Below are 24,700 nucleotides of genomic sequence, written 5' to 3'. Positions count from 1 at the left end.
ATTTAAGAGACAGGTTGAGTGGAGGTGGTAGGTGACAGACACTTGAAGATAAGACAGTAGCAGATGGATGCAGGTAGGTTTAGCAATCATGTATGGTAGCAGATGACAGAGAGAAAACAGGCGCCACACTGAGTGCAGTATATCAGGATCATACGTTTAATAGACACAGTGAACAGGTACTCACAAGCGGTGTAATAAAAACAACATGGCAGTATTGCAAAGTGGAATGATGATCCCAATGTCCGGATTCAGGATGTGTGAGTACCTGTTCACTGTGTCTATTAAACGTATGATCCTGATATACTGCACTCAGTGTGGCGCCTGTTTTCTCCCTGCAGCTCATCACAAGTCCCTTCTACTTGCTTGCAGAGCAGCCTGCGGAGTGTGGTACACGGAGACGTATGTAGATGGACTTTTCTTATGGACTTTTTCTATTTATAACATAAAGCTATTGTGCTCAGTGGACTAGTACATGTTTGTCATTGGAGCTTGTAGAAGTTTTTTGGACACACACCTCCCTAGTTGTGCGCCAGGTCCACCCCCCTTTTTGTAGCAGATGACAGAGTATAAGGTGGACATACAAGAGAGATCAACCCAGTGCAGGAATAAGTAGCAGTAGTCTTAAGAGCTAGCAATCTAGATATGCAGATGTGATAAATAGTCTTTACTATGCAGAGCTAGATAGTGTAAGCTTAGTATAAGTTTATAGAGGATTCCCCTGCGGGGTACTTAGCACTAATAGCAATACAGCCGAAGGTTGGTTCAGGAGGAGCGGATGATCCAGAAGCGGGATACAGGGATCAGCGCAGCGAGGTTCCGTCAGCGAGGTATGCTTGCAAGCACGAAAGCTTCAAGCCAAGTTAGCATCCAGGTAAGGGTGTTTGAACGAACACATGTGAGTGAGAACCGGCGATTTAAATAGCCATCTAGTCCGGCGCTGAGTGATGACAGCATCAGTCTTAAAGGGAAACACACCTATATGTGTTTCTTCTATCTAGGTAGATGGAAATCACCCGGAAATAATGTGATAGGAGGCACTGAGAGTGCCAGAACCTTACACCAATAAGACAAAGTATTACATGTACTTGGCCCATCTTTCTAAAGCTGGCCAGCAGGGACCAGCCGAGATTCGAACCATGTATGGGCAGGCTAATTGTACCCAAATTGGTCAATCAATCAACTTGGGTACAACCAGCATGTCCGATTTTTTCATGTAATATAGCCACAAGCAATATTTACTGTGTCTTTTCCCAGCAGGGGTGGCTTCCCCCTGCTTGTCAGGGCTTATTCCTGAAGTCAAACTCTTATTAAAAATATGAAACTAATTCATAAATTCAAAAACAGGAGGCTAATCGCTTAAAGTATTGTTTTTTCCCTAGGGCTGTATTGTTCATAAACCCACCAAGTACACCGTTTTAGAAATTTTTATGTGGAATTTTCATTTTTTTTAAAAAAAAACATTTTACAGTATATATTTTTTTATATTTAAACAGGTATGTGGGCATGTGCTAGAATTATGTATGTGTGGTTGTGTTGAGAAATATGTTATTGCTGTTGTAAAGAGTATTCTGATAAATTTTGATGTATGTATAAAATGACAATAAATTATATTATCTTTTCTGGCTAACAAACATATTAGCTTGCGTGCTCTGAAAGAATATCTAAACCCAGGAACAAAAATGAAATATATTACAGTTTATGAGTTCCTAGATGCAGTGGCTGTATTACTTATCATTTTTCAGACTTTTTTTTTTTACCAGAAACACACTTCCTGTCCTAGGGTGACAGCGCTTATTCATCTAACTTTAAGGAGAAACAGTGTTGTCACCGTAGGAGACGACAACAGAAACTTCCCCCTCTCTTCCCATAACATAGAGTGGAAGGGTTCTGTAGTCCTCAGCAATAACTAGGAACAACATAACTAATAAGACTACAGCACAGGCAGAAAGCACAATCAGTTATAACTTGACAAGATTTCTAGCAGGATCAAAAGGTAATTGTTTTGCACTTATCAAAAAGATATAACAAAGAGTTTCCAATAGTTTACAGGACCTTAAGGAGCAAAAAAGAATGACTCATTGCTAGTTTTTACATGCCTTTTAAGAAGAACATTAACTTTTAAAAGTTTTTAAAGGTTAAAATTATTGACAGGCTCACTTTAAACATGGCATAGATATCAAAGAATGGCCAGATCTCACAAAGTGTGCAGGCACAGTAACCTCTACATTGTACCTGATAAACTGCAGTCTGTGGGAATTGCCTAAGGCCCTTTTCACACGGGCGCCTCCGTCTTGTGGATTCTGCTTGCTCAGCGGGGGGGTGGGTCCCCGCTGAGCAGGTGGATGACAGGTCTTGTCGGCTCCGCTGTGCAGAGCGGACACAGCCTCGCTCTCCTTTTTGGGGAAATTGGGTGGAGACACACCACCTGTCCGTTTTTATTCGATCCGCCCGACGGCTGGAAAATAGGACCACCATCCATCTGGATTTAATATTAATAGATATGTGGGCTTGCACAACTGTACAGAGTGATACATTTGGTACAATGCTATATGCTATAACTTAGGCAGGGAAAATTATAAAGAGCATCTAAGACACTCATTAGAATTGCATCGTGCCTTAACAAGTGTCAGTGTGGCCAAAAAATGTATTTACCCTTTAAACAAGTAAATTAATATGGGGTATGCAACCTGTGAGAAGGCACACTGGGTGCCCATCTTTGGTGGAACTAAACCTCCTCCTGTAACTGCAGCTGTCGAGAAGACAGCTCAATGGCTGATAATTTTTACAGATGCTTGGGCAGAGCCTGATGGGATCCACAGAACCCAGTTCCCCATCAGGTTCACTCCCCTTGGGATCAACAGCAGAGAGTGGGCATATCCATAACTAATAGACAGCCTGTTATTGGCTATAGAATCCACCCGCTGCCTACTATGAATCAGAAGGAGAAAGCGGACCTGATGGTAAACTAGTGTTGCAACTTCCCAGTCAGGCTCCACCCACTGCCAGTGTCACAGTTGCTAGGAGGCTGTTGGCTTTGAAGCTAACAGTGTCCTTAGCAACAGGTATTGAAGAAGTACCAGGGGCAAATATGCCACCTGCTACACAGCATACAGAGACAGACATTCTGCCAATCTCTGTATGCCAACTTAAATTATAACTAAAGGCAAAACTTTGTTTTAAATTTTGGATAGAGTGGAGAGGGATTAGAACACCTATCAGGTTTTTTTTCTGCATGTGTACCCATTAAGGGGATTCAGTCTCTCTATTTATTCTGTTTACCGTTATCATTGAAAGTGAAAGTAAACGATAATCCCCAAATTTTGGGTTGTCCCCAGAAAAAGTAAAAGAGGGAAAATGTTCCAATGGGGACACTAGTTCTGGTGATCTAGGGGTCCAGAAGGAATTCCCTTAATTTGCAGGGATTTCCTCTTACTTCCTGAGTGGCTACGACACAAGAAGTGAAGGGAAAGCTCCGCAATGAAACAAAGAGGTACATCATTTCGCGGGACAGAGCCAACCTGCCGCCGTAGAACTACGGCGGCTGGTCGGCAAGCGGTTAATTATCTCCAATTTCGTTATCTATGACTAGATTTATACCCTTTGAAGTTGGTGCAGTAATAGAACCACACTGTGAAAGTGGTGACATTAAAGTATAACTAAAGGCAAAAACCTTTTTTTTAGTTTTGGATCGAGTGGAGAGGGATTAGATTGCTTGCCAGTTTGTATTGCTGTGTGTGCCTTCATTAAGGAGATTCACCCTCTCTCTTTGTCCTGTATACCATTATCAATAAAAGTAAAAATAAAAGAAAATCCCATTTTTTGGGTTGTCCCCAGAAAAGTGATAGAGGGGAAATCTTCCAATGGGGACACTAGTTCTGGTGCCCTGGGGGTCCCTTAGAAATTCTCTTAATTTGCAGGGATTTCCTCTTCTCTCACTTCCTGTTTGGCTATGGGACAAGAGGTGAAGGGAAATCTCTGCAATGGGACACAGATGGCGGAAAAAAAATCTGACAGGGGTTATAACCTTCCCTTACTCTATCCAAAATGTAAAAATTTTGCCTATAGTTCTACTTTAAAGAGGAGCTCCAGCCTGGGCAATAAAAAAATGAAAAGCCAGGAGCTACATACTGTGGTTGCTGACTTTTAATATAAGGACACTTACCTGGCCAGGGATCCAGCGATGTTGGCATCCCAGGCTGATTCTTCACTAAGGGAAACCGGCAGTAAAGCCTTCAGGCTTCACAGCCGGTTTTCTACTGCACATGTGCGAGTCGCACTGCGCTTTCTGAATGGTGGAAGGAGGAGGGGCCGGAAATACTTGGAGATTGCCACGGTGATCTTACCCAGAGGTGGGAGCGGGTACCTGTCAAAACCAGGCACCTGCTCCCCCTCCCCCCCAAAAATTGGCAAATGTGGCAGTGGAGGGGGGGGGGGAGTGCAAACAAGCAGAGCTTCCCCTTGTGGGTGGAGCTCCGCTTTAAGAACTACTTGAATATGAAGTACATTTCAGTAAAGCTAAAAAACTGGTGGAAGGGATTGTATTGTTTGGTGCATATTAAAGGGCCATACCGCCAGAAAAGTGCCATTAGGGCTTTACTGAATTTCCCCGAAATACCTCTTACCTCCATCTTCAAACTGCTCTCGAAAATATATTATAGGGTCTGCAGATACAGCCAAGACAGCAGCTGTCAACAGCATGCACCACCTCATGGTATGAAAGGAAGATTCTGGATCCCAGATACCTAAGGAAAATACACTCATACAGGTTATATATGAATAAAAACACTACAAACATGATAGTAGAAAGACTGATGAAAAATTACTTTTGTGACTATTATTTAATATTCTTTCAAAAAATACATCGAAGAAGCAATACAGAGTACGAAAGGAAACATATTTCTAAAAAACAAACATTATTGTTTATATATATATATATATGCAGTATGTATATATATATATATATATATATATATATATATATATATATATATATATATATACATATATATAACACAGTGCTGTGAAAAAGTATTTGCCCCTTCCTGATTTTTCTTTTATTTACATATTTTCAACACCTAAATGATTCGGATCATCAAACTATTTTTAATATGACACAAAGATAACCCGAGTAAATACTGTAGAGTCAGCCTGGGGTAGGTTAATATAAGGTTAATGAAGAGGCCAGCTACTTTCCCTTCAGTCCTGTGTTTTAAGCAGCTGGTCAGGGAGACTGGTTGATGGCTGTTTTGCTATCAGTTCTCAGGAGACCTGAATGCTGTATGGAAGCCTCACTGCGCTGTCTTGACGCTGGGTTCACACTGTTGCGAATTGGATGTGGGTTGGAAGCTTACTTGGCGATGTTTGAGCGGATTGCAACAAGGGAAGGACTGCCTGAGAAAGATTGGGCGGATGTGCTGGCTCTTTTCCTGACTGCAGATCCCCAACAGGCATGCTGTGACTTGACCCCAGAGTCAGCACTGGACTATAAATCGCTAAAGGCATAAATATTAGCCAGGCTGGGAGTGACTGTTGCTTTAAGGGTGAGCCGAGTTTTTGGCTGGCGCTCTGACAAGGCTAAGCCTGCCTGTGCGCAGCTGTATCATCTAATGCACCTATTCCAGGATTGGCTGAAACCTGAGGAAATGACACCCGCTAAGATTGTGGTGCAAGTTTGCCTATGTGGTGCATGGTCTTCCCATGGACCTGCACCAATAGGTGGCTCAGTCGGAACCCCAATTCCTGGATGAGATAGCTGCCACGGTCGAATAGTACAGCTGCGCAGAAAGCTTATGTGAGTGTGCTTCTGCAACCAGAAAGCTGGGCCAGACCAGGCGCATTCCAGTGCCAAGATAGCACATGTGGAACGCATGGTGTCTGCTTGGGTGCATGACACTCCCGCCAGAAACACCCTAGAATCAAACCCTCCTGAGAGTTGGCAGGGGGAAAGGCAAACCCGTGAGGTTCGCTGTTGGTCCTGCCACCAGTTGGGCCATATGGCCCAGTGTCCTAAGCGGAGGGAGCCAATGGAGGGAGCCAATGGAATGTGACATGGCTCTATGCGGCTCCATGTATGCTTTTGTCGCTGGTCCCATAAACAATTTAAGTCCGCTTGAGTGTGTGGTGCGGGTTATTAGACAAAATGTGGTGTCAATCCTCGACTCAGGGAGTGTTGTTACTGGGGAAAGCTGATACCCAGGAAAAAGATTGGGGTGGTCTCTGTACATGGGGTTGTCAAAGACTATCCAATGGCCTGTATTACCCTGTCCACATCAGCAGGAACTGCTACATTAAGAGTTGGAGTGATCCCAGGATTGCTTCATGACTTGCTATTTGGGTGAGACTGCCCATATTTTGGGACTTGCTTATTCAAAAGCTCAAAGGTTCAGGGCCTCCTCCAAAAAGGAGAAACCCCAGATGAAGTGATTGATACTGTGTTGCAGAACTGGTATAGTGATGATGTGTCCCGAGAGTTGTGTGAACCTGCACAAACTGACTTAGGTCCCTTGAGGTGTTTGCGGGATTAGAAATGGGGCTCACAACGAGTTTGTTGTGGAACTTCTGGAGTTTCTGTTACATCATAATTACTTCCAATTCCTAAACTCATTTTATCAACAGATTAGGGGCACCTTGATGGGGGCTCCGTGGGCTCCGGCCTACGCGTGCCTCCACCTTGGACTCTGGGAGGAGCAGGTAGTATATCCATCCCCAATGTACCTCAGCCATTCTCTCATGTAGCTGAGGTACATTGACGATGTCCTGCTCCTCTGGGGCGGTACCTCCTCTGAACTCGATCAATTCATTAATGAATTGAATGGGAATGATCAGAACATCAAACTTACCTATACTGTAACCCCAAATCATTTACCATTCTTGGACCTGTTAATCTCACTTGAGGACAGAAGGATCAAAACCACGACCTATCGTAAAGATACGGCTGCCAACACATTGTTGGTAGCCGACAGTCATCACCCCAGACCTCTTATCGAAAGTATACGTGTAGGGCAGTTTCTTCGTTTGAAAAGAAACTGCTCCGACCCTGCAGACTATCAGACGGAGGCAAAGCAGGTCCATAAACGGTTCAGAGAAAGGGGATATACACATAAAACAATAAGAAAAGCACGTAAGAAGGTTGCCCTTAAACAAAGATCTAGCCTGTTGGGTGGTCAGGACAGTGCTCAAGTAAGTTCATGCTCTGGTGAAACAACATATCCACGCATCATAACTCCCTACGGCACCCAATGGGAACAGGTGAGAACAGTCCTCTCAAAACATTGGCAGGTGTTAACTGTATCGCCACTAATTGAGCGAATAGTGGGCCCACGGCCCCTGTTAACGGCCAAACGGGCCAAGAATTTGAAGGACACTTTATGTCATTCGGAATTTGTTCGATCTAAGAGTGGTGAAAACTGGTTGACTTCTATGCCTCGATTGAAAGGGATGTTCCCCTGTGGGCGCTGTTCCATATGCAAATCGATAATCAAATCCAAAACCTTTAGGAGCTGTGATGGACAAAAGGAATTCACAATCAATAGTTTCATCAATTGCCAGACTGAACGAGTGATATACCAGTTAATATGTCCCTGCAATAAATCTTATATTGGCAAGACTAAACGCCAGTTAAAGACACGTATTGCGGAACATATTGCGGATATCAAAAAGAAGGTGGACAATAAGACTGTGCCCCTCCACTTTCTCGAACACCACAATGCCAACCCCGAGGGCCTAAGGGTAAGAGGCATTTATGCCTTAAATTTACCAGCAAGACGAGGGGATTTTGATAATGTCCTTTTACAAAAAGAAAAAATGTGGATCTACAAAATGGGATTCTTGGTGCCCCAAGGACTAATCGTTGAGTTTAGTTTACAACCCTTTTTAATCCCGTGACTTTCGTGGTTGGGTGTTATTCTTGCTGTATCGAGAATGGAGAGATGAGGGGGTACAGACTTTACCATCTAACATGCAGAGGTCTTACACATGGTATATTACCTCTATGGAACCCTTGGTCCATATTATATTTCTTTCCTATATTATCCCCATGGATCCTCTTTGACTTAATTATATTCCTGTAACGTCCTTTTCAGGTATAGGGCAAATATACAACAAGTTCCCATATCCCCCTCGGGGGAACCTCTGGGACCTTTTTCTCCCTTTATCTTTGTACACTATATTCTGTCCTGTGCTCTTCTGGGTCCTTTCCATAATTGTGTTCATTTTGAGCTTCTCACAACTATGGACTCCTCCATCTTTCTATGTATGGCCCCTATGTTTATAGGGAACAATTGGTTCTGACTTACTACCAAGGAACACATAGCCTCGATGGAAACAGCGATGTACTTATATATATATTCTTTTTTATGTGTACATGTATCATGTTCTGTTACTGTTGCAGCGTTTTTAGCTTGTACTGTTTTGTATTTAATATTATGGTCACCTCTGCGCATGGTATATGGTGTTCATAGGGGCAAGATGACTCCTGTTGTCAACCTCTAAGAAGTAAACAAATGTATATATTGTTGTAAGCTATGCGGAGATGTGGCCATGACGCTGGTGGAATGGATGACGCCATAAAGGTATATTTGCTTGATTTGCTGGTGCAGTGACATCTGGTGGAGGAAGGATGTAATCGTTACTCCATTAGACCTGCCTACTATGCACATCAGTATTTAACAAACTAATTATGACCAATTATGGTTGCTATAAAATATGGCGCCACCCAGGTCCACATTAGCTCTGAAACTGACGTTGTAGTCGGTGAAACGCGTCAGTATTTAGCGTCCACCACATCGCACATTGTGCTACTGCCTGTCCTTATGTCTGAGGATTTCCATCTATTCATTTGTTGGGCTGTTCCCCTGTATGCACCCGGCAAACCGACAAACCGGATGTGACGTGAGTTGGTCACCTTCGACCTGGAAGTCTATCCGTCGGTGCCGGTGTAGCTCAATGCACGGGGTGAACGCCGTACTGACGGCACCACGGATTGGACAAGTTGGGCAACCGGACCAAATCACGGACCGCCGCAGCTTTTATCCCCGACCGAGCGGCTCTATTCATCTGATTCATCGAGTCATCACCGTTGCAGGTAATAGCCGCTTGTGAATTTTCACTCTGGGGACTGGGTCCCGCCATTGGGACCACAACGGCTCCCCTGCCGGATTGTGAATCTGAGCTAATTGAAGCCTTCCTAATACTGGATCCAGCTACTTTATGACCTATATACAACTACTTTATTGACTCTTCTGAAGCCCCAAACAGTTATTGTGTTTTCCACGGTGATCCGTGACCTCTACAGAGGGGTCCCCACGTTACGAACTATTGGTGCTGTGACCACACTTCATTTTCTGGATCCATCACAGATCCTGTCTGCTCCAGCAACAAGCACTATCATGTTTCTTCATTAGAGTCATCTATTAATCTTTTCATCTCATGGAACCTTTATTTTTGGATCAGCCAGAGATAGTGGGACATTGAGCTCATAGTTCATATTTGAGAGGTCCTCCCACATCACCGTACACGGCAATCAACTCACAGAGTGTGTTGGTGCATGTTCGGTCCTGTGATATTGTATCTCTTACACATTGGGTCATTATGCAATAAGTTGTGCCTGCTGGCCTTTATTACAAGCCGCATTGAGCTATCATTGCATTTATTGATGTTCCTCCAATGTGTTCAGATATCATGTTTTGAGTCCTTATAGCACATGTGCTTTTGTGTATTTTAATGTTTTTATACTGTATTGTCATTCAGTGTCCCCCACACCACCTTGATATCTTTTTCTAATTATTTTTGAATTTCTAGGCATACGTGCCCAATAAAATTTACATTTTATACCAATTTCAGTCCTCAGTGCCCTTAGTTGGTCCTCTTTTTGAGATTGACAGACCACGGTTTGCCACCTCATATCTTCTTCTTCTGGTATTATATTGTCCAACAGTCACTGACCAGGACTCAACTTTTGAGTTACATACTCTCAGGGACAAACTTCATTAACTCCCTACATTGGGATGTTGATTAGGCCAATTTTTGGAACACAACCCTCTGCTTCTTCACTGTTCTCTATGCCAATGAAGGTGAGATCTGTGCTGGTGACTTTATACAGCTGATGTTACCTAACGATCATATTGAGGACTTTCTGGCGGAATATAAAAATGTTGCTTACTTTAAAGGGTGGCCTCAAAATTTCAAGTCCTGAGCTACTAGCCAGGCTTTAAGGGTTACTCGCCACCAGTTGCCCCACCCAACACCTACCTTGCTCCGCCCCTAAACACGTCCTCATAAATTATCTCATAAATTTAAACTGTTAAATGTTTTTGCATGAATGTAGAAGTTACAAAAATAAATATTAATAACAACTTTATCAGTGCCCATCACTGCAGCCTCATAAGTGCCCATCAATGCAGCCTATCAGTGCCCATCAGTGCAGCCTCATCAGTGTCGCCTCATCAGCGCCCATTAGTGAAACCTCACCAGGGCCCATCAGTGCAGCCTCACTAGTGTCCATCACTGCAGACTCATCAGTTCAGCCTAATAAGTGCCGATGAATGCAGCCTCACTAGTGCTCATGAATGCAGCCTCACCAGTGCCCTTCAATGCAGCCTCACCAGTGCCCATCAATGCAACCTCATCAGTGCCCATCAATGCCCCCTCACCAGTGTTCATGAATGCAGCCTCACTAGTGTCCATCAATGCAACCTGACCTGTGGCCATCAATGCAACCTCACCTGTGCCCGTCCATCAATGCAGCCTTATCAGTGCCCATTAATGCCCATTAATGCAGCCTCATCTGTGCCCATCAATGCAACCTCCCCTTTGCCCATCGATGCAGCCTCACATATGCCCATCAATGCAGCCTCACCTGTGCCCATTAAGCAGCCTCACCAGTGTCCATCAATGCAACCTCACTTGTGCCCATCAATGCAGCCTGATCAGGGCCCATCTATGCCCATCAATTCAGCCTCATTTGTGCCCATCAATGCAGCGTCACCTGTGCCCATTAATGCAGCCTCACCTGTGTCCATTAATGCCCCCTCTCCAGTGCCCATGTATGCAGCCTCTCCAGTGTCCAGCAATGCAACATCACCTGTGCCAATCAATGCAGCCTGATCAGTGCCCATTAATGCCACCTCACCTGTGCCCATTAACCACTTAAGCCCCAGGCCTATTTTTGATACTTTTTGTTTACAAGTTGAAATCAGTATTTTTTGCTAGAAAATTACTTAGAACCCCCAAACATTATATATATTTTTTTTAGAAATGACTCTGGAGAATAAAATGGCGGTCATTGCAATATTTTTTGTCACGCGGTATTTGCGCAGTGGTCTTTAAAACACCATTTTTTAAAAAAATTGCGAAAAATCACATTTCACTGCATTTGAAAAAAACTAGTTAGCCCATTTTTTTGTATATTGTGAAAGACAATGTCACGTTGAGTAAATAGATACCCAACATGTTAAGGTTTAAAATTGCGCACACCCGTGGAATGGCGCAAACTAAGGTCAATAGAAATCGCAATAGGCGATGCTTTAAAAAATTTTAACGGTTACCAGTTTAGAGTTTTTTTAATTATTGCTCATGCTCTGGCGATCGTGGTGATACCTCACATGTGTGGTTTGAACAGTGATTTAATTCGCGGCTCGACTTCCATATACGTTTTCTTTCGTGCACGAGCTAACGGCGACGGGGGCGGCTAAAAATTTTTATTTTTTTTCCTATTTATTTATTTATTTTTTTAACTTTAACACAGGTTTTTTAAAAAAAAAATAAAATCTGATCACTTTTATTGCTGTCTCAAGCAATGTAAACATCCCTTGTGATAGCAATATGCAGTGACAGGTACTCTTTAAGCAGCCTAACATGTGCTCCTCAATGCCCCCTCACCTGAGCCCATCAATGCAACCTCACCTGTGCCTATCAATGCAGCCTCACTTGTGCCCATCAATGCACTCTGACCAGTGCAGGGGAAGAGAGAGGAGAGGAAGAGGAAAGTCAGTCGGATCATCACAGAGCGGGGATCGCCCCAATGTAACAGCCTTCATTTGAATTGCCGGATGCTCGCCGTCACACACAGTCCCGCCTCTTGGAGTGGCTCCTAGGATAGACGTCACACGTCCTGGCATTGGAACAGTGTTCTGTCTGTCAAAGGAGCCGGGGGCGATCGCTGGGAGAACAGCTCCCGAGGCAGCCCCACACTTGCCCTCGATCATTTTCCACTCGCAAAATGCGAGCAGGCGAGTGGAAAATTTCAGGGCTGGCCTAGAGTATGCAGGACTAGATTGGTACAGCCCTTTCTGCCAGTAAAGTTTTAAAAAGTGTACTGCGTTTTGGGACCAGATCAAGATGACTATGATAGGTATAAAGCAGCAACCATGAAGTGGTGCATAAACCTTGGAGCCTGCATCGGAATGTGGATGCCTTTTCCCAGGACTATGGCAATTTTGTGCTTGATGGCCTGGAACGGGGGGGGGGGGGGTTGTTTATGTAGAGACTCAGCACTCTAACTGTACTGCACAGTGCATTAGGGTTTCATACGCAATACATGGCACCACAACACACTTCACATATAACAGGTACGTTGACATGCATTGTGGAACAAAAGTTAACAGGTGCATTTTAGCGTGCGTTGCAGCAATACACAAGTGTGAATGGATTCCATTTACGAGTCAGAGCAAGAGCCCTCCACTCAGTAAGCTTTTGTTTCCTGCTGGGTGGAAGACTCCATCTCTAACTCACAAGGAGTGAGGACCGTTGCTTACACACAAACAGGGATCTGGCTCCACTACATCAGAGTGGGGGACAGACTTTTTACTTGTGATAGTAACTGCTTTACCACTGAAATGAACAATAATCTTCTGGTCACTTAAAAGGGATGTTTGGGTTGCTGCATCTGTCCCCCGGCGCCTCTACACTGAGAACTGAGCGATCGAATACCGCCAATTATTCAGTTCTGACAGCTTTGTGAGCAGAGAGCTGCTGACTGTCAGTCACCGGCTCTCTGCTATGCCCCCTCCTGGCTCACTGGAGCTCTGGGATGTGGAGGGGGCAGAGCGGACGGCTTAGACTCTCAGCTGCTTGCTGAGAGGCTGAGCCGGGTGTCGGTCCAAGCACCTGGCGGATCCCGACTTCCATTGTGGCGATCACGCGGAGCCTGGATTGACTTCTGTGACGTAAGCAGGGAGGGGACTTCAGCCCGCTCTCTGCTGACAACGGGTCACAGGAGTGCAGACTACACTACTGTGATCCATAGGAGTCATACAGCCAAACAAGCTTTGGCTGTACATCTCCTTTAAGGTCCATACACACGATCAGAAAAATACCACGTTCAAAGCAATCGTACGATAATCTTATTGTTAGAACACAACTTTCGGGAGCCAATCATGACAGTTCATCATATATTATCGGATGGGACAAGCACGAAAAATGTTCTTGTACAATACCAGATTTTGATTTTCGTTTAATCAGTACAGTTGTCGTTCGAAAACACAATATAAATCACTACAACACATTACATCACTTTCAAATTTTTACTGTGTTGTACAAGAATTTTTGCCACTTTAGTAAACTCTTCATTTTCGATATGAGACTAACATACAAAAAATAAAATAGGACGATCATTCGTCCAATGATCTAATAGTGTGTACCAGACATTACACTTATAGAGCACAAGACTATTGCCTCAATTTTATACTAGGATTTATTTAGTTTTTTTTTAATTAGCTACAGATATGTATATTTACCTGCATATTGTAGTTTGAAATTACATACAAGTACTTTATGATGGGTCCACTCTATATGATGCTGTAGACACATCGTCTGATTCCCTTTTGTGTGATGTCATGTGATTTTTTTTTTTTATATTCATATTTTATCATGTGATTTTTTTAAATGTTTTTTTATTTTTAGATTTATTTCTTTATGTTGTATGATTTTTTGTCATGTGACTAAGAAATAAAAGCTAGCATACAGTGGGTACGGAAAGTATTCAGACCCCCTTAAATTTTTCACTCTTTGTTATGTTGCAGCCATTTGCTAAAATCATTTAGGTTCATTCTTCTTCCTCACGAATGTACACATAGCACCCCATACTGACAGAAAAACACAGAATTATTGACATTGTTGCAGATTTATTAAAAAAGAAAAACTGAAATATCACATGGTCCTAAGTATTCAGACCCTATGCTCAGTATTTAGTAGAAGCCCCCTTTTGATCTAATACAGCCAGGAGTCTTTTTGGGAAAGATGCAACAAGTCTTTCACACCTGGATTTGGGGATCCTCTGCCATTCCTCCTTGCAGATCCTCTCCAGTTCTGTCAGGTTGGATGGTAAACGTTGGTGGACAGCCATTTTTAGGTCTCTCCAGAGATGCTCAATTGGGTTTAAGTCAGGCCTCTGGCCGGGCCATTCAAGAACAGTCACGGAGTTGTTGTGAAGCCACTCCTTCGTTATTTTAGCTGTGTACTTAGGGTCATTGTCTTGTTGGAAGGTAAACCTTCGGCCCAGTCTGAGGTCCAGAGCACTCTGGAGAAGGTTTTTGTCCAGGATATCCCTGTACTTGGCCGCATTCATCTTTCCTCGATTGCAACCAGTCGTCCTGTCCCTGCAGCTGAAAAACACCCCCACAGCATGATGCTGCCACCACCATGCTTCACTGTTGGGACTGTATTGGACCGGTGATGAGCAGTGCCTGGTTTTCTCCACACATACTGCTTAGAATTAAGGCCAAAAAGTTCTATTTTGGTCTCATCAGACCAGAGAATCTTATTTCTCACCATCTTGGAGTCCTTCAGGTGTTTTTTAGCAAACTCCATGCAGGCTTTCATGTGTCTTACACTGAGGAGAGGCTTCCGTCGGGCCACTCTGCCATAAAGCCCCGACTGGTGGAGGGCTGCAGTGATGGTTGACTTTCTACAACTTTCTCCCATCTCCTGACTGCATCTCTGGAGCTCAGCCACAGTGATCTTTGGGTTCTTCTTTACCTCTCTCACCAAGGTTCTTCTCCCCCGATAGCTCAGTTTGGCTGGATGGCCAGCTCTAGGAAGGGTTCTGGTCGTCCCAAACGTCTTCCATTTGAGGATTATGGAGGCTACTGTGCTCTTAGGAACCTTAAGTGCAGCAGAAATCTTTTTGTAACCTTGGCCAGATCTGTGCCTTGCCACAATTCTGTCTCTGAGCTCTTCAGGCAGTTCCTTTGACCTCATGATTCTCATTTGCTCTGACATGTATTGTGATCTGGAAGGTCTTATATAGACAGGTGTGTGGCTTTCCTAATCAAGTCCAATCAGTATAATCAAACACAGCTGGACTCAAATGAAGGTGTAGAACCATCTCAAGGATGATCAGAAGAAATGGAAAGCATCTGAGTTAAATATATGAGTGTCACAGCAAAGGGTCTGAATACTTAGGACCATGTGATATTTCAGTTTTTCTTTTTTAATAAATCTGCAACAATGTCAACAATTCTGTGTTTTTCTGTCAGTATGGGGTGCTATGTGTACATTCATGAGGAAGAAGAATGAACTTAAATGATTTTAGCAAATGGCTGCAATATAACAAAGAGTGAAAAATTGAAGGGGGTCTGAATACTTTCCGTACCCACTGTATGCTGTTGGAGGCAGCATATTGTCTACTTTATGTGTAGAGCTACCTTTTATTTGTACAGACAACTGAACAAGAGGAAGCAGAGAAGGTTTCAAGATTCCTGAACTATAAAGTGCCTTCATATGTGTGCACAGCCTATTGTATTAGGGTGTGCACCCCAAAGCTCAAACACATACTGTATACATATGTGTGTTTGTGTATATATACTGACGGTGTCAGTAGAGCAGTGGACAATGTCATAAGGGCAGAGATTGGTGTCAGTGTCAGTAGGGTATTTTTTACAATTTTATTATTTTTAATATTTGTTTTGCAGAAAAAATAAAAAATTTGATTTTTTTTTATTTTATTTGGTGAAAAATCAGGGGTGTAATCAGGGGGAATATGAGCCACACTGGGTAATTAGGGTGTGCCCAGGCACACTTGGCATATCCTTTGCGCACACCTATGAGTGTCTTATGACTCCTCTCAACATCTCCTGCACCCTCTTCCTCCTACAGTTCTCTTTTTGAACTTGCTCTGCTCTGGTAGTCAGGGACCAAATCATGTTTGGCATGATAAATCCCAGAGCAGCATGTTTTTGTTCAGGGCAAGAAAGAAGTAGAAAAATATAATATGAGATAAACCTTCTATCCAAGATAGGAATGCCATATCATGTCACATAAAAATCTGAATATAAGGTTTCAGTTTAATTTTAATTTAAGATTTAATTCTCATTTACATTTATTTACATTTAAATTTAAGGTTTCAATGGATGGAGACATTACTTGAAAGTCTCTAAAATATGTTGTCAAAATAACCTGTGTTAGGTATAAAATAGGAGTCTACCACTAAAACCAATATCTGTGCCTGGCAAAAGTGTAATGAATAATTTAAAAAATAAACAAATGCTGACGCGTTGATTTACAGCATGTCAAGAGGGATTTATAATGATAGCTTTACTGTAATATGAGTAACAGCTGGTACTGAATTGCTTGGTAAGCAGAATGAAAATATACTATTATATAATTGACAACGCCATCCAGTGGTGACGTCATCATTAGATTGTGATACGTGTGTGCTGCTTACCTTTTGCTAGTAGTAATGAGCAAGGATTTAGTAATTGTTGAAACAAAGATATACAGCATATGGAAAGATCAAAAGCTGATAACTCTGCTACTTATAATCGTGCAGGAATGCGCTCTGCTTTCTCTGGTAAAACAGTACAAGCTGCAGCACAGTTAAATCTAAACAATTTCTATAATGTATTCTGTAAAATAAATATATTTTGTGTGTACTCATTGCCTGCCTCCACCAAACATTTTTAAAGTTAAGTTTCGATATGTCAATTTTTTTCATATGTGCCATAACTCTGGGATCCCCATGGAAGCTGGAACCCATATTGTCCAATAAGAGAGCACTTTGCATTCACTGAGAAAATGCAAAGGGTTCTCTGATTGGCATCCATGCCGAGTAAGCAATCTCCTGCGTTCATAATGCAGCAGGACAACCGCTCATTGATGTCTAATAAAGCGATTTTCAGCATCCACCAGGATCCCACAGTTATGGCACAGTACACAGAAGATGGAAATGTAATTATTTTAGTAAATATAAACTGCTAAATACCCTTTTTTCAACAGCAGTATATAGCAGTCTAGTGACTTTTGTCAGTGTCTGGGTAAAGCTTGTTGAAAGAGTTTTCATTCTCCCCTGATTGTTCTATGAGGCTGCAGGACCTCTGACCCTCTGTCTGGACAGTGCTGATTGGCCCTGTGCTGATCACATGCACTCTCAAAAAAAAAAAAAAAAACTCTCTAGCAATACACACCAAACTGAGCATGTTCAGCTTGTCCCCTAATGCTCTGTTCTATCAGGAAATGGACTGGAGTCAGTGGAAGAAGAGGAGGATCAGAGAAGACAGGATCAAGCAGACTTTATACACAATGCAGACGGTTAACCCCTTAGGTTCCACAGCAAGTATAACAAGCATGCTTTACTGCATATACAGGCTGATTTTACTGCTGTGGGTTTAGTAGCATTATAATAAAGAAGTGAAAAAATAATGATGATGTGCATAGTGCCATATCTCGGAGCAACCATTCAGATTTTACCTTTCATCAGTTATCAGCACTCAGAACACGTAACAGTTACTGTTTACAGAATGCTATGTATTAATGAACGTTACACATTGCTCTTCACTTTTTAAGTTAAATTTGTAATGTTTTATGTACTAAGTCTAAAAGCAAAGTACATAAACCACATCAACCAACCAAAATACCCATTAATTATTCTAACTGATTTAAGTTAATAAATAGTGGAATCTGAAGTATGGTTACCAGTTATTACAATGTTTAGCAACCTTATTTAAATATGTAATACTTTATTGAAGTCATAATTTATCAAATAATCCATAGTACGGTCACTTTATCTGAAGCTAGTTTTAACATGTAGTTTGATTACAAGTACTCTATGTTTGTCCATAATGCTTCGTAAATTATCAGCAATGCAATATATACTGTGTTTATGTATCAATCACCTGCTCACTTTTTAGGAAATAAATAAAGGGGTGAATGGGTCTTTATCTTTGGATTTATTTCCATTAAAGTGGTGTAAGCCATTTATAATAATACTTTTATGCTGTATGTACCAACATATTTTATGGAAAATATTTGCCTATGAGAATTACATGCAGTATGTTGTCTAGTTCTGTACTAGTGCAGTTCATACTTAGCAATCATTCACATAAAAAAGGAACTACTGACACCGTATACAAGGCAGGACATCAGTAATGTAATGTATGTATGCATATGTTCATTCAGCCATATATGACTCTCAGTCAGCTCTCTGAGCATCATGTCTAATATGAGGGATAGCCCTTTACATAGAATTTTCTGAGCGTTTTTTTTTTTACAAGGTAGGTCACCAAATTATGCTTTGAACCCTACCCAATTTCTTGGACGTGGGTCCGGCATGTAGAATGTGATAAAACATGTGCATAGTCAATTTGTACAATTTGTCCTTGTCTTCAGAATGTGGAACGAAATCCATTCAAACGCAAGAGGAACATGCAACATACAGTGTCTTGGAACCACTGTGCTGCCCAGTTCAGTATTAATAAATCACAAAGAGCTAATAGGTACAGAGAGCCACACATTCTATATCATCAGTACATGTACCACTGAGGGTCCCTAGGATTGGCTCTTGAGGTATAGATAGAAAATTACACAAGATTCCTAATGTAACCAAACATATATAAGCAGATCTGAGCATTTCATACATCTAAAATGTGTATATAAATATAAAGTATGATAATTATACTTTATGACACAGAGGATCCCCCAGATACATTATAAGGTCCACTGCTACAACGGAGATTGCAGTACAATGGAAAACACACATACTTTACATACTCAAAAACATTACATACAATATACACTAAAGATAAATATAGATGCAATAAAATAAATGCCCCATAATATTCAAATACAATCCTTAGTCATTCAGAAATGTAAGATACATAGATAATAAATGTTAACAAAAGAAGAGATCTTCATATATATTGGAATTAAATAGAATATCCGGCATACCTGTAGAAATGTATCAGGAGGAATCGAGAAAGCAACAGGTATCCAGGCAGGTGATGTGCTGGACCCATGTGGCTTCACCTGTAATTAGATTCTACTCCTCAAACTAATTCTCAAACAGATGGCTTGCTGCTATAGGTTGGTGAAGACCCAAGGCAGCCAATCACAGCAAACCACATGCATGCAAGAAAAGATGAGAAAGTGTCTAAGATGGGCATGAGCATCTTGCACCTCTAAGGAATTGCAGTGATAACCTAATAAATGATCTAATATTTATCAGTATTATATATGATGTTTTCTGAGAAGTTGATATACACTATAAGGGGTTAATTTACTAAAGCTGGAGAGTGCAAAATCTGGTGCAACTCTGGATAGAAACTAATCAGCTTCCAGGTTTTATTGTCAAAGCTTAATTTAATAAGTTGAAGTTAAAAGCTGATTGGCTACTATGCAGAGCTTCGCTAGATTTTGCACTCTCCGGTTTTTGTTAATCAACCCCTAAATGTCAACAATAAAAAATGTGTGGCCCTTCATTATGTAAGTGGATACAGTTACACCATTCCCTAATAAATACCTAGGGAGATATACTGGATCTAGTATCTCATCACAGGCGTGGAGGAGGGTGAATGATTGATATACAGGATATATACAGTACAGGCGGCACAGTGGTGTAGTGGTTAGCACTTTCACCTAGCAGCAAGAGGGTCTGTGGTTCAAATCCCAACTACGACACTACCTGCCTGGAGTTTGCATGTTCTCCCTGTGCCTGTGTGGGTTTCCTCTGGGTACTCCGGTTTCCTCCTGCACTGCAAAGACATGCTGGTAGGTTAATTGGATCCTGTATAAAAAAAAAAAAAATGGCCCTACTGTGTATGTATGTGAGTTAGGTACCTTAGATTGTAAGCTCCTTGAGGGCAGGGACTGATGTGAATGTATATGTAAAGCGCTGCGTAAATTGACAGCGCTATATAAGTACCTGAAATAAAAAAAGCTCCTGCTCTTCATAACCATTGAGTTTTACTGCCCCTTACAGGAGTAGGAGACTAGGCAGAAAAATAATCTGGCTACGCCTATGAGCAGTCTCAGGGGATATATTCCCTCTCTCTGCTATAGGTACTCTTTTTTTCTGCCTAGTCAGAAGTAAGGACCTAGTTCCTTGCTGGGATCTCTGGTCCTGGCAATTTTTTTCTTTTTAGATAGAAAATTTTTCTCCAGTGAGATCTACAATCACCTGCCGGACTGGACTATGGGCTGGAAAATCTAGATCCAGTGTTTAGTGGCCAGCGCAGACCTCAGTTCTGTACTAGGTCGGCTGCGACATAGCCCCACCGGACAGGGGCTGGTCTGCGAGTTAAAGGCCTCGCGAGGTCGCATACAACCTGGTCTCACCCCAAGTTGCAGTGTTACTCCTGGCCGACAGCTCCCCCATTTCAAAAGCGAGGGGTTCTGTCTGGAGTGGTGCCCTCCTGGTTCCTGGTGAGTAGCTGCCTCCCCTCTCCCCCTGGAGGGTTTTGGGGTGGATGTGGGCCCCTCCTTGGGATGGTCGGACCACCGGGTTCCCGTCCTTCCCATCAGGCACCTCTCTTCATCTGTCCCCCCAACCCTACCTCCACTTATGCTAGGGCTTTGTTGGTGGTCCACCTCCTGGGGTGGGGGCAGGGCGCTATGCTGGCGATGGGGGCACCGGCGGTGCGGGGGGGGGTTGTACCTGGTGGGGGCTCCTGCCGGGGCCCCCCCATCTTGCCTGGGCCTATCCTTGAGACATAGGGATCCCTCCTGGGGCCCTGGGAGACGTGTGGTGCCGCCATTTAGCTGTAGCCTCTGTTTTCTTTGCATGGCGGCCATGACAGTGGAGGCCTGTGGGCAGAGATTTTGGTGGTGGGAGCCCCTCCTCTTCCCCTGGTACTGACTCCTGGATCTTTTCACTTCCTGATCGCCGCACGTGGAGTGCAGATTATCCTGGTGGCTGCAGGTGCCTGTTTCTGCTGGGTGGTGAATCTGGTGGGGTTCTCTCCCTCTCTGCTGAGGATCGCTGGTGCTTTGTGCCTGACGACTGGGTGGTGCTGACAGCGCGGTGGGGGTTGTACCTTTGCAGTGTTTTACTCTTTTTGTGGGATCCCCCTGCTGACTCATGGAGTCTTTGGAGCACATCTCGCCACCTAATCCCCTCTCTGAGGCTGCAGTGCCCTCCGGGTCCCAACCATCTATCGAGCACTGACGGCGATCCTGGAGTCCTTTGTGTCCCGGGTGGAGGTGGCTTTCGGGCGACGTGTTAGCAAAAAGCTCTCCCCGTCTCCCCCTACCTCATCAGACCCTGAATCTAATTTAGCCACCACGGACATGGGTCACCCTGCTGGGTCTGCAACCGCGCTCCCGGAACCCTCAGATAGTGAGGAGGATTCCTCCACATCTGCAACCACGCATGAAAAGGCATTGGTGGAAGCACTGATTGTATCTGTGAGTAAGACCTTGAAGATGGAGGACGCAGCTGCAGGTGCGACGGAGGCGCAGGTTCTCTTTGGATTTCACAAGCCATCTAGAGCGGAAAAGGTGTTTCCTTTCCCTGCCTATTTTGACAGAATTGTCGCTAAAAAGTGGGGACGACCAAAGCATCCCCTTGGGGTCCCTAAGCGATTTACTAGGCGTTACCCCTATGAGGAGTCCCTTATTAAGAATTGGACTGTTCCACCAGTGGTGGACCCTCCAGTTTCCAGATTAAACAAGGCAACCCTGATTGCGATTGAAGAGTCCCCGGCCTTTAACCACTTCAATACCGGGCACTTTTCCCTCTTCCCATCTGGGCCAATTTATAGCTTTTAGCGCTGTTGCATTTTGAATGACAATTGCGCGGTCATGCAACACTGTACCTAAACCAAATTTATGTAATTTTTCCCCACAAATAGAGCTTTCATTTTGTGGTATTTTATCACCGCAAGGTTTTTTTCTTTTTTGCTTAACAAATAAAAAAAGACCGAAAAGTTTGAAAAAAAGAACATTTTTTTTTTGTTTATGTTATAAAATTTTGAAAATAGAAAAGTTTTTTCCTGCACTGATGAGGCCGCACTGACAGGCACTGATGGGGTGGCACTAATATGCGGCACTGATAGGCAGCATTGGTGGGCACTGATAGGCGGTATTGATAGGCGGCACTAATAGATGGCAAAGATAGGTACTGGTGGGCAGCACTGATGGGGAGGTCACTGGCGGGCAGCACTGATGGGGAGGGCACTGGCGGGCTCCCTGAGCTCTGATTGCTATCCCTGGTGGCCATCCCTGGGGTCATGGGTGGGCTTACCTGGGGTCTTGGGTGGGCATCCCTGGTGGTTCTAGTGGCACCCCCCCCAAGGGTCTGCACTGGTAATCAATGCTCTGATTACCAGTGCAGACCCCCCCCGTCAGGAGAGCCGCAGATTGGCTCTCCTCTACTCGTGCCTGTCAGGGAAGAACTGAGGAAAGCCAATCAACGGCACTTCCTATTTACTATGTGACCAACTGTGATTGGACACAGCTGGTCACATGGTAAAGAGCCTATGTCAGTAGGCTCTTTACCGAGATTGGAGATACGGTGTGTCAGAGTGACACGCCGCATCACCGATCGCTGGGGCGCGCAGAGCGCATTATCCTGCCGCCATCATGACGTCCGGTCAGGATAATGTAACCACCTTCCCGCCGTCATTTGCCTATAGTGTTTACAGGGTCTGTTTGGGCGCTACAAGACCTGTTGCTTCAAGGGTTGATTGCCCCGGTTCTGACTTCAGGACGTTTTCAGGGTTTTTTACTCAAACCTGTTCACAGTTTCCAGGAAGGAAGGCAAGGTGCGTCCAATCCTGGACCTCAAGGCGCTGAACTGCTTTGTCCGGGTGCAGAAGTTCAGGATGGAGTCCATTTGCATGGTGGTGGCATCCCTGCATCAGGGGGATTTTCTTGCCTCTATCGACTTCAAGGATTCTTACCTTCACATCCCAATATGTCGGTCACCAGTGCTTCCTCCGCTTTGCCGTGGGAGAGGAGAATTATCAGTTTGTGGCGTTAACCCTTTTGTCCCGCCTCTGCTCCTCGGGTCTTCACAAGTGTTAGCCCTGGAGCTAGCATTGTTTTGCCAACGGGGGATCGTGGTACTGGGCTACTTGGACAACCTCCGTCTGCGAGCGCAGTTACCCACTGCTCTGGTGGAAAACCTGGAAATCACTATACAAACTCTACGGGAGTTTCGGCTGGATTCAAAATTTTCAGAAGTCTGCTCTGGTTCCGTCCACAAAGTTGGACTATCTAGTTCTGACTCTGGACACGGCCTTAGCCAGATTGCTCCTTCCTCTGGACAAACTCCAGAAACTGCAGGCTGGAATTCGTCACCTGCTGTCGAGCAGATGGTCATCCCTCCGAACTTGCATGCGGGTGCTGGGCCTGATGGTGTTTACCTTTGAGGCGGTTCTGTTTGCACAGTTTTATACGAGGTCCCTGTAAAAGGGAGCTTCTAGCCAAATGGGACAAGAATCTGCAGTCTCTGGACAATCAGATCTGGCTGAGACAGGAAACAAAGGAGTCCCTGATATGGTGGCTTCCTTCTTAGGCTCTTCGGCTGGGCAAATCTTTCCTCCTCTTGTATTGGACAGAGGTCACCACGGATGCCAGCCTGTCCAGCTGGGGTGGCATCCTCTGCAACAATTCTGCTCAGGGGATCTGGACACTGGAAGAGTCCAGACTACCGATCAATGTCTTGGAACTCTGAGCGATCAGACTGCGCCTGGACCATTGGATGGATTGTCTTCAGGGATGTCCAGTGAGCATTTAATCAGACAATGCCACAGCCGTGGCTTATGTCAATCACCAGGGGGGCACAACAAGTGTTCTGGCAGTTCTGGAGGTAGCTGGAATTCTAGGGTGGGCAGAACGGTTCATTCCAGCCCTCTCTGCTGTACACATTCCCAGGGTGGAGAACTGGCAGGCGGATTACCTCAGTCGGCAGGCATTGGACCAAGGGGAGTGGTCCCTTCATCTGCAGGGGTTTCATTAGTTGTGTTTCCGGTGGGGCATCCCCAAGGTGGATCTGTTGGTGTCTCAGCTCAACAGAAAGGTGCAGTGGTTTGTGACTCGGTCACAGGATCCTCTGGCGGACGCCACAGGAACCACGGTGGCCCCGTGGGGCCAGTATCGTCTGATTTATGCCTTCCCTCCTCTCAACCTTCTGCACAGGACTTCTACGCAGGATCGAGGCAGAAGGGATTTCGGTAGTCTTAGTGGCTCTGGACTGGCCTAGTCGGGCTTGGTCCTCCAAACTGGTGTGGATGGTCGCTGACGTTCCTTGGAAGCTTCCTCCCAGGGAGGATCTGCTGTACCAAGGGCCAATCTTCCATCCTGCTCTACAATCGCTGGCTTTGACTGCATGGCTGTTGAACGCCAGGTGTTGATGGTTAGAGGTTTTTCTGAGTTGGTGATTCCAATGCTGTTAAAAGCAAGGAAATCTACTTCTAGGAAGATCTACCATCATAAATGGAAGTCATGGTGTGAGTCTTTTGAGGTTCATCCTCGCTCCTTCTTAGTGACC

At 44.0% G+C, this 24,700-nt stretch overlaps 1 protein-coding gene across 1 annotated transcript in view; it reads right to left on the bottom strand.

Moving 5' to 3' along the window:
* Window positions 1-23,530, bottom strand: part of LOC309562236 (calreticulin-like) — a gene marked incomplete at its 5' end in the record, with an annotated part of 72,188 nt that extends 48,658 nt beyond the window's left edge. The window contains 2 exons of the mRNA XM_082266357.1: window positions 4,623-4,742; window positions 23,314-23,530. Of these exons, the coding sequence (XP_082122483.1) occupies window positions 4,623-4,742; window positions 23,314-23,530 (337 nt within the window). The remainder of the gene's footprint in view (window positions 1-4,622; window positions 4,743-23,313) is intronic.
* Between the last annotated feature and the right edge of the window lie 1,170 nt (window positions 23,531-24,700).

The sequence above is a fragment of the Pelophylax lessonae genome, assembly GCF_965119305.1.
Source record: "Pelophylax lessonae genome assembly, chromosome: 8".
Lineage (NCBI taxonomy): Eukaryota > Metazoa > Chordata > Amphibia > Anura > Ranidae > Pelophylax > Pelophylax lessonae.
This window is presented reverse-complemented; position numbering and strand designations above follow the sequence as displayed.